The sequence below is a fragment of the Dermacentor variabilis genome, unplaced genomic scaffold (assembly GCF_050947875.1).
Source record: "Dermacentor variabilis isolate Ectoservices unplaced genomic scaffold, ASM5094787v1 scaffold_20, whole genome shotgun sequence".
Classification (NCBI taxonomy): Eukaryota; Metazoa; Arthropoda; class Arachnida; order Ixodida; family Ixodidae; genus Dermacentor; species Dermacentor variabilis.
In genome coordinates, this window is record NW_027460368.1 from 1,580,037 (window position 1) to 1,598,133 (window position 18,097).

An 18,097-nucleotide genomic window follows, 5' to 3' on the forward strand; every position below is an offset into this window, starting at 1 on the left:
ACTATTTGGCAATACGGCGGTGGTGTGCTGTGGAAACTGCTCCATTCATGTCATATTCACTCACTCATGAAATATAAACATTAAGTATACCAGGTACTCAGACAAAAAAAACGGAACTAGATCAAAGAAAAAACACAATAGATGGGGCCAACACTGCCGCGCCAAATTTGTACATTGCACGCCTTTTTAATGAGTAGATGTTTTGTGTAGTTCAACGTTAACATAACTATACAACCGTGAAAATAGCGCTATGAAGCACATAACGTGCATAATTCCGCCGCGTCCATAGAAGTGCGGAGCGCGTTCGGTAACAACTACATTCAGAGAGCATTACTTATTTAGACAACAGTACATGCGAGACGCCCTCATTACCCCGGGAAGATAGCAAACTCGATGTAGAAAGTGTTTCACCCATGGCTTTGGTCATTTGGGAATACAGATCCAAATAAGACAAGAGTTGCCTTGCCTATCAGACTCTCCATCACACTCTTGAAGCTCACGTAGCAGCAGTACGCAGCTGGGACTGCCCCTGCAGGATCTACAGGCAATTAACCAACCACTCGACTAAGTTGCTTTGTGACGGGGTGGTTCGTAGCCAGCGAGTCGTTCGCGTCACCGGAAACACAACTGAATTCATTATTGCTTTCTTTTAACACACACATAACATTGGCAACACCATGGCTTCTTGTATATTTTTCTTTGTGGTAACGTGTCCTGATAAACTGATTGCAATGGCACCACGCGCGACTGGTGCCAGAAATTCAAGCGGCACCAGTGTGCCCTGCGTGAATTTATGACGAGGACGGCTGGCTGCTATTACACAGTAGCAAAATGCGCCTCCTTTAGCAGGCTGCAGGCTCTTGCTTCAGCGGACTACTGGTCTGAGTTTATGCTCCACAAGGTGATTAACTAACGGTGTTGTAAGCCTAACAGAACACCCTTTGACGTTTTAAGCATACCGCGCTGCATAACCAGGCTCGTCCCGGAAGAAGAACGCTCGCGCTGTATTTCAGGTTGCATTGCTAGCATTAAACAATCAAATTCTCATTTTACGACGTCTGACCCTGTCCGACCGTTAGTTAATTACCTCGTGGAGCATAAACGTAGGCTCTTGCTGCAAGCTACATAGCTACATGCTGCAAATATTATTGAAGATGTGCATAGGCATCACGGCATTGTGAGGGACATTCACATAAAAGGACACGCGATCAATAACCTACACGAGCTACGGAAATAGGCTCCAGGTGTTGCCAAAATCGCGAGTGCAAAGAAAGATGCCCTGTAGTAGGCACGTGGCATGCCCAGGATCTCCGTTGGTGAGTGATCACCGGCGATAGGACGTCATGTGGAGAATTATTTTATATGGTTTCAAGCTTAGAAAAATTACTGTGTGACCAAAGATTTAGTTTAAATATGTAAGGGCCAGTAACGTACATTTGGCGGGGGGGGGGGGGGGGGGTGAGGGGGAGTGCTTGCAAATGCCATTCTCCAGAGAGTGCCACCAGGCGCAACACTAACGTCTTGATGACATTATACAAAAACGTTGATGCATTGGGACCTACAGACACATCTGTCTGTCTGACCGCCATATACGACGTAAATTAAAGCCTAAGGTGAATCGCAGCGTAAAAAGTTGTTTGAACAGGACATTATATAGAGGGTTTTATCGGCCTTTATTAATCAACACATCCACTAACTAGCCCACCGTGTACTTCTCTGCTTAGTAGCGCTTGAGGATTGCAACTGACACCTCAAAAGCAATCAGTGTGTCGTCGTTCGGGCACATCAAACTGATTTTCCCTTTTCGTTGAATTGCTAAGGTAAATAGTTCAAGAACTTGCCCGCCCCCTCAAACGTTGTGTTAATCCAAGTGCAACATCGTCATGCTCCGGGATTTTTGTAGCGGTATAAGCCAGGCGAAACCAGGACAACAACGGGTTTCTCATTCGCTGGCGCCTACACGCTAAATCTTCGCTTAGATAATGATGGTCGCTTGAAGATATTGTGCCATCAGGAGCATATCAAGGGGAAAGTCGTCTTGTTCGTCCACTGTGCGAAGTATGAGACAGGCTGCGAGAAATTTCGATTCTGATAAATGTAATTACTGCCAAGCATGCATCAGACCACACCACGCCAACACAGACGTGCTTACTCAACGTATACGATGGGACTTAAGCTCTCCAGTAAGTGCGTGACATTTCGCGAAAGACGAGTGTCGGCTATGAGAATGTCTCAAGGACACAGCCAGCAAGCAAAGGTAGCAGGCGCAGTTACACCGTGGTATTCGGCATAGCCGAACGCTGTCCCGTTTACTTCTAGTGGATGAACCCGACGACTGGGCACACTCACGAGACAATATCAGAGCGTACCAGACCAGAGAGACGGCGACACTCACACGAGTGTCATCTGGAACGAACCGAACAGTTTTTGGCGAGGTTAATTGTTTCGCGCATCAGCTAGAAGGTGGCGCTCAAGACGCCTTCTTATTATCTCGGAGGAACCTGTTGCTCGTCGTGGCATTGCCGCGGTTCTCGACGAATATGCTGGCTGTGACGAGGCCGGGCTTCTCGCGGAAGCCTTTGACCCAGTGGAGCTTCCGGTCCGAGCTGGCCACGGCCGACGTGCCCACCGGGCTGCTGTTGCCCCCATCTCCATCACCGGGACCTGGGCCCTGACCATTGTGTCCTCCGTCGCCGTTCGCAGGCTGCCCCGACTTGCACGGCAGCTGCCTGTATTCGAGATGGAAGCCCTTGCCGCCACCGTAGCCGTCAGTCATGAATAGGATCCGGATCTCGGGGGACGGGCCGTCCGGGAAGGGAAACTTGCCTGCTCGCAGCAGAAAAGGACGAGATATTTTCATCAGTTAGCGATTAAAAAACAAGGACTGGCAAGAGAAATATGGAAAACGTCGAATGAGTGCTAAGGTAAAGGCCGAATTCTTCCCACGGTTCCTGTTTGCATATGCAATGCTGCAATGCGCACTACAATTGAAAAGGACAAAACGGTTCAAGCATACAAACTAAATACATCAAATGTTTTGTCAATCCCACAAGCAGTTACAAGACTGGACTGCCTGTTTTTAATGTGGCATAGTGACAAATGCTTTTCGTAGAATGTGTAACCCAAAAAAAGGGCATGTTGTGCACTGCGTATAACATTGCGCGTCTTGTATGACAGAGAACGTTTAGTGCATCACACTGTACAATATTAGCGCGCCTGTGCACCTAGCAATAGTGGCTGATGACGACTTGCAGCGCAGCAGTGTTATGACAAATGTCGCGTCAAATCAACCCGCCCGCTGTTATTCGTTTTTGGAAACAAGTTTGTACATTCCTCTTTAGCAATAAATAGTCACACATGTATTACTTAAGCTTCAACAATTGGCACTGACTCCCTTGTCCCTTGGCGTGTGATCATAAAGTCTGTATTCCTAAATGTGTTGTGCCAGATTGCGCTTTGCTACTTTTCCTTTAAGATATGTGAATTTCGTAGTGGCATGTCACATCCACCCAGCACATGGCACAATGACACATGGCGCATGACATGGCACATGACATGGCACATGACATGGCACATGCCCCTCTAAAGAATGCAGCAGAAACAATACAAATAGAGTAGCTGAAACAGATTCACGCTTTAAAGAACACGAGCTAGCTATTTTTACACCTAGTAAAAGTTTTGCTAGCATAGCGAATGCTTCGTGGAAACAGCACACTCTAAGCCATGCGTCTAGCAAAACTTGTAAACAAAAGAAAACTTGTAGTGGTTCCTGTTCGAAGTTTTCATTATTCATTGTTGTGCTTTATGTATGTTAATATATATAATACAATTAGCTCACAACCAGCCTCTTTTGTAGTTACGAGTGACGATTATCAATAGCAGCCGTTTTATAATCAAATTGCAGAAATTATTCCTTGCAAAAACGCTGACCTTATGGACTCTAACTCCCTAGCGGATTCCCCGAGTCCCTTTCTGGAGCACTGGCAGCACTTTTATAGTGATTCATATCGCATTACCACTAGATATCTTTTTTTTCTCTGACATTTTCCCTTCATTTCTGCGCCTGCGTCTGTGTTTCCAATCGAAGGCGATAAGAAACCGGCGCCAATGAAAATGTGAAGATGAATTTTCCGCAAGAGAATAATATGTTAGTGAAACCGGCTTCACAGGATAAGCTGAGGCATGTTCGGTCAAAGCAAAACGAAGGAATAGAGAAAAAGAACCCAGAAGCACAGAACCCTGGTGAATGAGCACAGATCGTCAAGAAACGAGAACTGTGTTGTCGCAGTGGTGAAGGTGTTGGTAAGAAAATTAGGAGGTGTCCTAGAGCGCGTTGTGAATAATTCTGGCCGTACACTGCGCTCTCGAACTATGAAATGAGTTCTATATAGGGTTCCGGCTGCCTGCAGTCCTCACTCTAGCAAACGTTCGAATAAATAGAGTTTTTCGTGGGTAATATCCAGTGAGAATTCTCGTACGGTTAGCGCTCTCACTCTTGCCTGTGTTGAAAGTATCAACAGCGCGAGAAACACGGAGAAACGAGGAAAGACACACACAGCGCTGGTATTCAACTTGCGCTGTGTTTGAGTTTACCTAGAACCAAGGTCTCTCTTACTTTTCCCTCGAAGCAGTGGCCTCCGCTATAGGGCTCACAACTTTGAACCTTTCGGTTCGGCGAACGAAACATACCGCGCAACGCGCATTTGCAAGCGGCAAATGCCTTTGCCGTTGTCGGAACAATTTTCTCACTCCTTGAACCTGACAGACTGCTTTACCAGTAATGATTTTCTGAAGAATAAAACATCGCAGTTTTGGCAGCAAAGCGGAGCATTGAAATACTAGCAAGGGATTTGACAACTACTTGAAGTAAGGCTCGTAGTTTTATCTGCTCTATAAATTGCAATAAACATTCGCTTACTAATTAAGGAGTGCGGTGTCACGTGTGCACAGCAAACCTCACTTTATGGCGGCGGACACTCGATGCCACAACGCTGGTGTGATGCAGGGCGGCAGCAGCGGTGAGTGAACGCTTCGTGCTGCCTGTCGCTTCAACGCGCTCTTGAAACTTGGCGCGCGAGAACACAGCACACACGAAGCTACAAGCCATACCGGTTCACCTTAGCCTTGCAGCCGCCGCAAATTGCCTTCAAGATAGGGTGCGCCGAGCCACGCCATGCTCAGCAACGGCTCGGCTAGAAGAGGAGAGGCGCGCTCACCTCTCCTACCCCCTTCTTTGCGCCTACAACACCCGACGAGCAGGAAGATGTCGCGCATCAAGTCAGCATCGTTCTCGGCTGACCATCACATGCTTCGCATCTCCTCGCACCTTTTCGTCGCATCTTATAGCACTTCAACTTTGTAAGGAACCTCACGCTGACGACGACGGCGGAAATTCGCTCAGAGCTTCTCCATAATTGCTATCGCGATACACGTGTTTATTTTTTTTTTTTGTAGCAGCTTGCCCTTCCATCCATCACTGCGGCAGAAAAAAACAACAACAAGCGAATTCGCCTGCTGTCTGGTATCGCCTGGTCTGTGTACATTGTATAGTCTGCTAAACAGACGATTCAAGGGTAGTTAAAGGAATTAATTCATGTCGACTTCTAGTCGAATCCGCTGATTTCGATGTAGTGGTCGTGATTTCTGCACGGATCGATCTCGGCGTAATGATCTGCGCTTGATCTGCCATTGAAACACGCGGTCCCTGCTCCCGATGTGCCATTGGAATAGACATGTTCATAAAAGAGAAGAAAATTTTGCTCTGAAACCTCCACTGCACTTCAGCATTATTGAGAGCTCGCTTGAGAGCAGCACAATACCACTGCGCGAACGCTCCGTGACGTGGCTTTGTTCATATTTCGCGGGCTTTCTTTGTAACCCAGAAAAAAGGACATGAGACCTATCGTAAAGGAAACAACTCGATCGGTGGTTTCTGAAGGTGCTCTACAAGTCTGCTGATCATACTTGGGGTCCTAAACCAATAATTAAAGAAGTTGCGTAAATAAACTTCATTAATTAGTGAGTTATGAACAAAACAAAAAATTGTCTCAGTTACTATGGACTATTGCGAATAGTAAGTGTTCGGTTCAATTCACTTCCGACGCGCCTTTCATTTTTAAATTCTTGGCTGAAGTTATGTGGGACACCCTGTATAAGTTGGCCTGCATAGACGTCATAACATGTCATGCCTATCCTTCTTGTCGTCATGCCACGGATATCATGATTAAATCCAGTTAATGGTGATTTAATTAAAGAAGCGAGTATTACGGCTTCACTACCGGGTAAGAGGACAGACAGACAGACAGACAGACAGACAGACAGACAGGCAGACAGACTCAACGTGCTTAAAGTCGGCAAAAAATGGTTCGAATTAATATATTACGGCGGCAGAAGCGGACAGATATTGTTCCAAGTTCGCCTCCGGCGCGCAATAAATGACTTTACCGCATGGCTTTGGAACAAAATGGCGGAAGTATGCGCAACTCTGTTTCGTTTGGGATCATACAGAGGGACACTACGGTGAAAGGGCTTGTCGCGGCACCCCGTGGCGGCTGCGGTAGACTACGCTACGCAGCAGGCAGCTGTCATATCAGAGTCAACGCACAGAAGACGCAGCTAAGCACAAATGCCGTGTCTAGGCCGGCAGTGTAAAGTTGAAACGATTTTTGTCTTTTTGAGATCGCGGATATACATATGTTTCATTTATTCAACTCAAAATTAGCAAACATGTATTATCGAGAATGTTCTCGCAATTACGAAATCAGCCAATAGCTGTTGGTCGATCCAGCTGCTTGGGATGACGCTGCATGACGACACTGCGGAAGCGACAGCCAGCGATTTTTCGCTGTTTTCGATGCGAGATTATAAATTCCCTGCCGCATGTAGTGCAATTATATTTTGCTCAAATGTTCACAAGAGCCTCTCGTACAGATCGGCAACGTTTACTTACTATGTTCAAAAAATGTTTTAGGATCGCGTTAAGGTAATGTAGGCATTTTGCCGTGAATCACGGCTGGATTCATCCGAAATCTGAGCGAGGTAGCCGATGAAGAAAATGCAGCCGTCTGCTACTATGGTTTCCCTATATATATATTTTTTCAGCTAATGCTGTGCTACTATATCAAAACAGACAGCCCGTGGATGGTGACACGTCTATTGTAAATTTGCCTTGCTGTTCTTTCAAGTGGTCGGACATTTATGTATGCGGCTAATGTCTACCTTGAAGCGAAGTGACCAACACTGGCACGCATGTAGTACGAACGAGTCAAATTAAGCGCACATGTTTAGCTAGAATCCGGCTGCACTTGGGGTTCTCAATTAAAATTTTCTGGAACCCCCACTAATCTTACTGGCGTGATCGGTAGAATCGGCGGAGCAACTGCTAAAGCTCGCGTGAACTGGGCGCACTCACGGATGGCCTTGTTGAGGTCGTTGCCACAGTGGCGTTGCGTCTTGTCCACCTCGAGGTAGTCCTTCATGCAGCCCGGCGAGCTCTCGACGTCGAAGTGGTGAAAGTACATCTCCACGTGGCAGTGGCCCGGCACGGGCTCCAGCCGGTACGTGCAGCGCGCGTTGGGCCCGTATGGCTGCGGGTAGTTTGGACTGGACAGCTGGCCACGGGGCTCTCGCTGGCAGTAGTCGCACAGAGGGTTTGGCGGCACAGGAGGCACTGCTGAAACGACGCATGCCCACCGTATGAGCGTTTATATTTCTCCCGCCTCCTTTTAAAAAAAATTAATGTATTTACATAAGGAGATGTTGGTGCCTCTCAGTGACACCGACTACTCAGCTGCTCCGACATGTGAGGAAAAGGAACATTCAGCGAAGGATGTAATACATAGCGAAATACAAAAAGCAATTGGGGCAAAGTTACTGCCAGTATTCCATAAACTCTCACAATCACACAACGAGTCTCGAGACAGCTGTCGCAGCAGAGCACACGCGTTACTATGAGAGAAAAATAAGAAGAAACAACAATGTAGAAACACTTGGGTTGGCAAGGAGGAGCGCCCGCACTTAAAGCAACCCATAAAACACAGTATGGGCATCGAACTTGCACGAACACAACTGAGAGATCAGTGGACCCCGGATAGCCAATGCAATCAACGACCAATAGATGCACGTGCTTGAATAGGTCTTGAATAGAAAGAGATGCAAAGATCAACATAATCCGAGTAATTTATAAATACCTAATAATTTTTCGAGATTCCAATTTCTTCAAGAAATGCTACGAGTACATACACTGCTTGTACTTGTAATGTTCCTACTGAACATCCGCTGTAAGCTTGTTAGGAATACATATAATGTATCCCTTAAGAGGAAGCTTTAGCTCGGGCCCAACTCCGAAGCGGCCTATTTAAATACGTGCAAAATGCCGAAACGCTTTTTTGAAACAAGACCTTAACCGATTATAATGAAATTTGTTGCACTTGAGAGAGAAAGATAAATTCTAGGGACTGTTGAAAGCGGAATTTCGATTCCGGGCCTGCATTCAGTCCAAAAAATCCTCAAAAATTCGAAAGTTCGAAAAAGATAGAAGCACGAAATTTACATATTAATAGCTCTGCATGAAAAACAGATATCGCGGTTCTGTAAGCGGCATCCACTAGATGATTCAAAGCGGACGAATTCGATAAGTCAATTTATATCTTATGTGAGAGAGAGAGAGAGCAAATGATAAATGAAAGGTAGGGAGGTTAACCAGGACTGAGCCCGGTTGGCTACCCTTCACTGGGGAAATGGAAAGGGGGACGGAAAGATTAAAAGAAGAGAAAGTCCACTGGGGATATCATTCGGTCACTCAGTCCAGATCACAGAGGCTGACTCAATTCGGTAGCTTTAAAATATCGCAGCAGCGCTTTTGTGGCCTTTTGTAGTTGCGATATGCGAGGCCATGGTCCCAAGATCTTGTTCAAGGTGAACAGCTTTGCATCTAGCTGATTGAGAGCTGTGCAGAGGTCTTACCTTTCATTTTCAAAAGATAGGCAGTAGCCCAGTAGATGTTCTATGGTTTCCTCGACACCGCAGGCATTGCACTCGGCGCTGTCAGCCATTCCAATCAAAAATGTATATGCATTGGTGAATGCGACGCCCAAACGTAAGCGGCACAGCACTGTTTCCTCATTACGCGGAAGACCTGGTAACAGCCGCAGTTGCATAGATGGATCGAGGGAATGCAATCGATGTTGAATTAATTAAGGTGTGTGCCACTTCTCCAATGTCAAAGAGTGCGCTAGCTTGCCTAAATGTTGGGCTGCGTCAGTCCGCGATAACGGTATAGAAAGAAGGGCTGCTCCTTCGTGCGCTTTCCCAGCAGCTTCGTCAGCGAGGTCGTTGCCGGAGATACCGCAATGACCAGGCAGCCACTGAAACACGACGTCGTGTCCTTTCGCGATCATGTGGTGGTGCATTTCTCGTATCTCCGACACGTGTTGTTCACATGACCCGCGACGAAGAGATGACAGAAGACATTGTAAGGCCACCTTCAAATCGCAGAATATTGCCCACCGATTAGCCGGTTGGTTATTAATATAATCAACGGCACCTCGGAGGGCAACAAACTCCGAACCGGTCGATGTTGCCAAGTGAGAAATCTTGTATTGGATGCCTAATGATCGTGATGGTATAATGCGCTGGTGGAGCTGGTCTGAGTGGAAGAGCCGTCCCTATATATGCGGACTCGATCAAAGTAGAAAGCGTGCAAACAATCCAGAGCTGCTTGCTTCAAGGCCAAGGTAGGCAGATCGATCTTCTTGCTTATTCCTGGAACCGTAAGACGCACTTGAGGTTGTTTTAAACACCACAAAGCTGAGGTTGAACGTGCTGAGAGTGTGAAGCCCGATGGTAAGGAGGCACAATGGATGCTGACCTTATGGAGAAGGACGCCTGTGGTCGTCGTTCTGGCAGGCACGCAAGAGAGCTTGACTGCATCCGTGAAACATGACGAACATGGGCTCTAAGCGTTTCGGTGCTAATGTAAGTCGTGATTGGATGGTCTTGAGCCATTATAATGGTTCCTGCTGTTGAGGCGCTCCGCGGAAGGCCTAGGCAAACACGTAGTGCCTGCGCCTGCACGCTATGAAGTTCTCGAAGATTTGACTTGCATGTTTTACAAGCACGGGAGAGCTATAGCGTAGGAATCCGATGAAAAGTGCTCGATATAACTGTAGCATGGAGCCCACTGACGATCCCCATGTTTTGCCGGCGATGAACTTGAATACGTGAACAATAGATGTGAGCTCCTTCTTTCAGTGGGCAACCTGAGGGCTCCAAGCGAGGTCCCGGTCTACAATGACGCCCAAAAACCGATGATTTCTCTTGTAGGAGATAGGTTGACTATTGATGCATATTGGATAACGAGTCATCGATTTTCGCGTAAAAGCGACTAACGCACATTTTTCTGTTGAGATGGTAAGGCCTTGTGTGTGAAGGTAGTCAGATGTCTGTGTTGCTGCGTTCTGTAGCCGTGGGCGAACCTGCAGGCGAGCGGCCGCTGATGTCCAGATGGAGATGTCGTCGGCGTAGATTGAGACACTCACTGTTTCTGGTAGGGATTCGGCCAGCCCAAGAAGCGCGAGGTTGAAAAGAATAGGGCTCAGAACACCGCCTTGGGGGACGCCTCGGCATATGTAGTGGTCGGTAGTCGGACCATCTTCCGTACTTATGAACAAGGACCTTTGTGTCAAGTAGATTCTTTTCCATTGATATACTCGCCCTCCTAGTTCAATTGTCAAAAGTGCATCAAGAATGGTTTGATGGGAAACGTTGTCGTAAGCGCCTTTCACGTCAAGAAAGAGTGCTACTGATAATCGCTTCCGAGATTTTTGTTGTCCTACAGATGATACTAGATCGCGATCACATTGTCAACCGACGAACGACCGCGTCGAAATCCCGTCATAGAGTCAGGGTAAATTTTGTGGTGTTCAAGGTACAATTAGAGATGCATGAGGATCATACGTGTTCCATGAGCTTCCCGATGCAGCTGGCAAGAGCTATAGGCCGATACGATGCCAGTTCGAGCGGTGACTTTCCTGCATTTAGAAGCGGTACCAGGCGGCTGCGTTTCCATTCCTGTGGGACGACACGATCTTGCCATGAACTATTAAAAAGGCTGAGGAGTTCTCTTAGTGCTTCTCGACCTAGGTGGCGCAAAGCAGTATATGTTATGCCATCGGGCCCTGGTGAACACGAACACCCGCACAGCGCCATAGCAGGTTCTAACTCTTCCATAGGGAATAGAGCGTCCATACTTGCATCTCGTGGGCCGGGGATGTTGCCTAAACCATGTCAGGGACTAAAAGTGTGCCGCCGGCGACTTTTGCACAAAATTCCTCTGCAACGTCTATCTCACGGCAGTTTTGATAGAGAGCAAGCGCGTTAAAAAGGTGTCGTTGCTGGGGACTTGAGCAAACACCCCGTAGGGTACGCCACACACGGGACACTGGCTTGCGGGGGTCCAGTGAGTCGCAAAGCATTTCCATCTTTGATGCGCTAGCTTATCCATTCGGCGTTTGATCTTTTGCATGCGCCGAGCTTCACCGAGGTCAAGAATTGACTTTGTGCGCCTGTACCTCCTTTCAGCTCGGCGACGTAGTGCACGAAGCCTTCCCAATTCAATGTCATTCTCTGTACGCTTTGATGAATGTGTGAAGCAGCGTGTACAATCTTGCATAGCGTTTGCGATTATTTATTCTAATCTGCGTAAGATATGTGTCTTGCATGTGTCTTCAACACGATCTTGAAAGACTGACCAGTCGATTTGGCGAGAGACAACCGGTAATGCGACGTCTAGTCCGTCGATTCTCACATAGGTCGGAATATGATCACTTCCATGGGTTTCAATATCAGTGAACCACTGCACGCTCACAATCAGGCAACGTGACACCAAAGTCAAGTCAAGGCAGCTGCTGTACGTTGTTCCTCGTAGAAATGTCGGGCTTCCGTCATTTAGAAGACACAGGTTGTGGTCTGATGCAAAGGATATTAGTGACCTGCCCCTCGAATTTATCCTGGAGCTTCCCCATATATGGTGTTGAGCGTTGAAGTCCCCTGTTATTATCCAAGGACCGGGAGTAGCAGCCATAATATCTTCCAGTCTTTTGCTATCAAACTGACTTGTTGGGGAAAGGTAGACGCCAATAATAGTAAAAGACAGCTTCTTCTTTTTCACAGTAACACAGACGTACTGGTTACCGTCGTGTGGCGCTGCGTGTTGGCAAAAATACGTAAGGTCCTTGCGAATGTAAACCAGAACCTTACTGCTACGGACACACGTGGTTGAAACAAAAGATTCATATCCTGATAGTCTTATGGAGGCCGATACGTTCGGTTCACAGATGACCAGTATAGGAAAGTGGGTTTCAAACACGAGCTGTCGAAAATCCGAAATACGTGACCTTAGGCCTCTCGCATTCCATTGGAATATGGAGGCACTTCTGACATCATCCCGGAACGATCGCTGTTGTCGATGAGCCATGGTTCTGCTATAGAAGTTCTCAAGCACTGGACTCTGAAGGCTCGCCAGAACCGAACTGATGGCATCCAGCATTTGCAATGCACTTCGAGCTGTTGGTGTCTGTAGCTTCTCCAGAAGAACACGAATAGCACTCACCATACAGCTGATCATAACAACAATTTGGTGATCTTGGTCCGCCAATTTATCAGGAACAGACGAACTGTCCCCTGCTGTAGAAGTATGATTTCGCTCAGTAGGTGCATGTAGCCTCGGGAGTGTAGGCCATGCGTCAGCAGCCGTGCTGTTCGATGCACCTTTGTTTTTTGAGCTGACTGCGTTTGACCTGGGCGGAAGAGTGGGTGATAATGTACGTGGGTGGCGTTCTGCAGAGGCTTTGGAAGCTCTTGATCGACGTCGGCGACGTGATCGTCGTCGCTTAATAGGTGTTGCTGCTTCTCAGTGAGACGAGTGGTCTCTAACCATTTTTTTCAATATTTGCATTTCCTTTCAAATCAAAGGGCATTCCTTCGAGGATGCATCGTGAGGGCCGCTGCAGTGTGTGCACTTCAGCACATTGGCCTCACACGTGTTAGTGGTGTGGGGCCCAGTGCAGCGAGAACAGACGGTAGTGTTATTGCACACACTACTCACATGGCCAAGCTTCATGCACTTCCAGCACTGAAGCGGTTTTGGTATAAAGGGGCGGACTGCGCGTCGGAAGTGGCCCACTTTTACATGCGATGGGAGGGATTCGCTCTTAAATATATTGACACATCGTGACGTGCCGAGACGAAACGCGTTTGTGATGATGGTGTTTTCTGTAGCTGGCTTGATTAAGATTGACAGATCGGAGTCGACAATGGTCTCGTCAACATCGTAAATTACGCTAGTACGGACTTGTTTGCCCAGCGGAATAAGGGCGGACTTTCATTCCGTCAAGTTCCGTGATTTTGCGCAAAGAATCCAACGCAGCCGCGTGTTCTACGTAAATCGCTAGGACGTTCTTACGGGTGTTCACTCGGATGTCTTTGATTTCATTCGGAACCAGCGCCTCTAGAAGTGAAAACACGGCTTGCCTGTTGAGGCGCCTCAGGTTATCAGTGGCGAGAACTGGTGTGAACAGGATGGTGAGCTCCTCGGTATCCCGCGAAGATCTCACGGTGGACTTACTCGAATTCGATGGTGCGCTGAGAAATCTTCGCTTTGCTTTACGACTCCGCACCAGCTCGAAGGTGTCGTCACAAGAATCTTCACTGCTGACATAGTACTGCAGGGGTCGTCGCTGTCAGTGTCGCTCTCGGTGCCGTTGCGCTTCCTGGAGGCAGCCGCCGCGGGCACTGCCGAGTCCGGCGGACACGCGTGAGACTCCATCTCCATCGCAGTTAAGGAGCAGACAGCAGTTCACTGGCAAAGTCTAAGAAATTCACAAAATGAGTAGAGCTGGAAGACTCGGCGTTCTGCCTGAAAGGCACTTCGTCTTCTTCGATATATTATGTGAATTCGTTACGTTGTGTACAAGGTTCTGGAAAAGCTGTATTTCCATATTACTAAATTTTTTTAGATTCATGTGTAGCATATCAATTTTGCCCACTTTAAATGTGCTATGATATGTAATTCACATAGTTGTGATATCATTTTGCATGGCTGAGTTACAAAGTTGCAGACTTGATAGTTTCGTTTTCTGAAAATTTGCAATTTTTCCAAACATTAAATTAAAAATTGACGCCATAAATAAAACGTTCGAAAGCACCAGTCATTGTATTTTAAGTTTTTCTTTTAAATGCAACAGACCTCGTCGAATTAGGTGCAGTGGTTGCGGAGAAAAGCGAATTCTCCTTCTACACGTATGGACGTCAGACTTTTGAGCTTTGCAAGATGCGTAGCGCTGCCTGCCGGTACGAAGAGGCAGTAATTGAGCAGTGGGAAGCCCGACTCCCTTTCTAAGTTGCCTATGCATCTAGCGACTGCGAAACAACGATTTAACTAGATTTTGGTCCATATTGCGAGTGTTTTGCGCATTTAAAACCCAGACAGAGAGCTATGAATTTCTACGCAAGTCGGACGCGCCGCCGAACTGCCATAAAGCGCTTGCTGGCTCACTCGTCAGACTGATTGTAGAAGCGACGCCAACTGCGATAGCTCCGCGCGCTACTGTTGTGTTGTAAATTGCCATGAACGTGAAGGACGGAATAACAACGTTCAGTTTTGCCGATTTCCATCACGATCGTATGAAGGGGAAAGGCGAGAGCGCTGGATACGGGCCGTCCAACCTGTTGGGTAATCGGATTACTTGCATTCCCCAGAATACAGCGGCTCGCATGAGAAAGTGCGACAATTTAGTTCTTCTGTAATTGTGTTGCGTAGCCCTGATGGAGGACCGTGGTCACCAAGCGAAAACTCAAGAATCTGCAGCCGTCACTTCGTTGGTAACAAAAAAACAACGTTGCGAACCATCCTGCTTATGTGCCATTGATATCTCCACCTTTTAACAGATGTCCGTTTGACTCAATAAGTGGAACGGAGAGATTTGGCAGGTCAGCTTAACCAAACATTTTGTTTTGTTTATGAATTCAAAATCCTGTTCTAGAGCATCGTTGCATCGCAAGCTCATTTCTACTTTCGGTATTTTGTATGTCCTGCGCCGATACAACAAGCACGCTTCGCAATGTGCTGATCCTGCTCGACTGCGTTTTTCAAATGTGAGCAATAATGTTGCTGTAGGAGCACTGGATGAGTAATTGCGAAGTAACGCAAGTGTGTAAAGAAAAAATGTCGCGTTTATTTACATTTCTTTGTGCGCGCTTGTTGCTCGAAGCGTCTGCGAATTCAAATTAAAATACTGAGCGACGCTGTAGCTCCTGCGAGATAGAAAGATGCAGCACGTAGGCACTGTAGGAAGCTTACTTTCGTTATGATCGCACGCTGTCTGCTGCCTTGAAAATGTTTTCTGCTTGCTGCCCTGGAAAAGGCTATGAAAGGATTTACTCTCGGTAAATAATTGCGAGACAAAACATTACGATAATATACATAAAATATAGGAGATAGTTAAGTCTTGTGTTCAGGACATATTCAATATGAACCAATTTGAAATGCTTAGATTTTTATGGTGATATGCCTATAGACAAACCTGATGCTCTCTGTACTTGCGAGTTGCAGCACGCCCAAATAACACTTGAGACTTTATTTTATATTGTACACGTACTTCGCCTGCTGAGCTTCCTTTCCGAAGCGTGGATGGGCGGAAGAAGCTTTCCAGGTACTTGATTTTCAGGAAACCGTGCCTCAACACAAATGAAAGTCCACTGTCGCCTATGCACCTTCGCTTACGGACAGCTCTCCTTGCACTACTCAGTTCGCGCCATGACTCCGATGGGGGCGCTGGTGACGGGTTTTTCCGCAGCGCCGCCTGGGCAGAGTCTGAGGTCTATTTAGATAGGAGCACCCGAGTTAAAGGGAAGCTGAAAGCTTTTCCAGAAAAAATTAGTGAAGACCAGTACGTCGTGGTTTTCAACCTTCTGAATTCGAATATCACATTGAAATTGAGCGAAAGAAAGCGCAAACATATTTTATTTCGACGAAAAGTGCAACAGCCGACACGCCTACATCGCGCGCCTCGTTTCCGCCTGTGATTGGTCGGGCGCCTCGTGACGTCAACAATGGTGTTCGTCCGTACCGACTGCTGCCGCTATACACGAAGCACGGTGCAAGGTAGTTTGGTGCTGTTTTGCTGGGACGGTCATGGAAAATTTCGAGAACTTGCGTTTCTCTGAGGAGTTCGGCGTTAAGTCCAAACTCCACGAGAGCGATCTTGCGCGCGACGGTGACGGGCGACAGCTTCAAGCGACAAAACGGGCCGTCGCTTGAACAGATCGCTCGGTGTTGTCGCTCGATCGCTCGTTTCTAGAAATCTAGAACCCGTCGCTCGCCGTCCGGAAGTACTATGAGCGACCTGCCAATAGTGCGAAGCCGGAACTGGATGTACATAACTCAAATACTACTGTTTGTCGCACGGAACGAGCGAACTATTGAATTTTACACGTGCAAGAATAAGAACCTAGTGCAAGACCTTCAGAAATATTTTATGCTCCTTTTTCAATAAAATACATCAACTTAAATTGATAAAGCATGCGACACGCTAGTTTTGGCGCGTATATTGCTGCCCTCATACCGGAAAGTCGTCGCTCAAAGCCGTCGCTTGCAGACGGCTTGCAGACGACGAGTGAACGCGACAGCCATCGCCTCGCTTGTCGCGCTGCCGCTGTCGTGTGCAAGATCACTTGTTAGGGGTTTAATTTACTTTACTCCCTACATGTACGAGCCGATTACGAAGAGCCGGCCTCTCCAAGAAGCAAAAAATGCTGGTGCAAGCACTGCTTTGCACGCGAACGAAGGCGAAGTGTTAGCATCTCCTTGTGTTGGAAATGTTCTTTGGCGAGCATGTTTTTTGCTAAGCTGCATTCAGCGTTCCAGTGAGTACGTTTCCGGGCAAACAACTATAGTGTTATGTTCCTGCATGCCTCCTCGTAGAACGTAAGCGGTGATGCGATCTTCGGCATTTGTGCGCTGCCCCCAAGCTGTCGGTAATCTACACGGACGGTTTAAACGCGGGGAAAGTTTACCGGCTGTTGTAGCACGTGTAGTACAGAACCTTCATCAGCGCGCCATCCGCACTCTACTCGTAACCGGCGAATTCCGTCGGCTACGTGAGATGGTCGGTTTCTCTATGTGTGCGAGAGAAGGGGGAGCGCAGCGTCCTAGCGTGAGCAGGCTTTCCAATACATGCAAACTTTACTCTTGCACTGCGTTATGGTAGCTGCATGCAGGCTGTTTCACAACACAAGTGCGAATAGAAAATTCGCGGCGCTTGGCGATGAAACCTGCGTCAAGGGTGGGAGATAAACATGCACCTTCCGTTCAGCGTGCTAACACGAAGGAGAACCCAAAGCACGCATTATTGATAAACTCCGGTAGTAATCGTCACGGAAGTGGTTAGAGCACAACACTGTTGTTCTTGAGCGCTTGAAGTTGTTTCGCTTCACAGCAGCCTCCCACTTAGCTGAAAGCTTCTTGTCTTGCAGGAACTAATGGAACATGGGAACATCGTCGCGGCCGCTGGTGTTCGTGCAAGCGTAGGCTGCACAGAACGCCGGCATGATCGGCCTACAAGTTCAATTCGTGCTGCGCACGTCAACTACCACTCCTATATACACACAAACAAAGGAATGTAGGGTCGAGCGAAGCAGATTAGGACGGCACGCACGCAGAAATAAGCCCGGTAAGGCACGGTCGCGGAGACTGCGAAGGAACGGAACACCAGTGCTGACGTCACTACGCCGCGGTTTACGGTCTCCGCTCGCATCGTCAGCGTCAGCAGCAGCGCGCGGCGCTCGACGGGGGGCGGAGCTACAGCGCAATTTTAACCGACGATTGCGTCGCTCCTAAGTAAAAAATCCCCCCAAAATTTTACCTGCATGGTTTATAAGGTTCCCGCATCCGTATATGAGCGTCTTATTGAATTTGACAGAGTGTTCAGCTTCCCTTTAAAGCTTCCTCTTAAGAGGAAGCTTTAGCCCGGGTGCTCCTATCTAAATACAAATTCGTTTTTCTCGGCAACCACTGCACCAAATTTGACGAGGTTTGTTG

At 47.5% G+C, this 18,097-nt stretch overlaps 1 protein-coding gene across 1 annotated transcript in view; it reads right to left on the reverse strand.

Annotated features, from left to right (window-relative positions):
- Positions 1 to 2,402: 2,402 nt before the first annotated feature.
- The window catches only part of LOC142568529 (uncharacterized), a 152,148-nt gene continuing 136,453 nt past the window's right edge, over positions 2,403 to 18,097 (reverse strand). Inside the window, exons 28-29 of the mRNA XM_075678438.1 lie at positions 7,412 to 7,669; positions 2,403 to 2,826 (exon numbers count right to left, since the gene is read on the reverse strand). Of these exons, the coding sequence (XP_075534553.1) occupies positions 2,471 to 2,826; positions 7,412 to 7,669 (614 nt within the window). The 3' untranslated portion in view covers positions 2,403 to 2,470. The remainder of the gene's footprint in view (positions 2,827 to 7,411; positions 7,670 to 18,097) is intronic.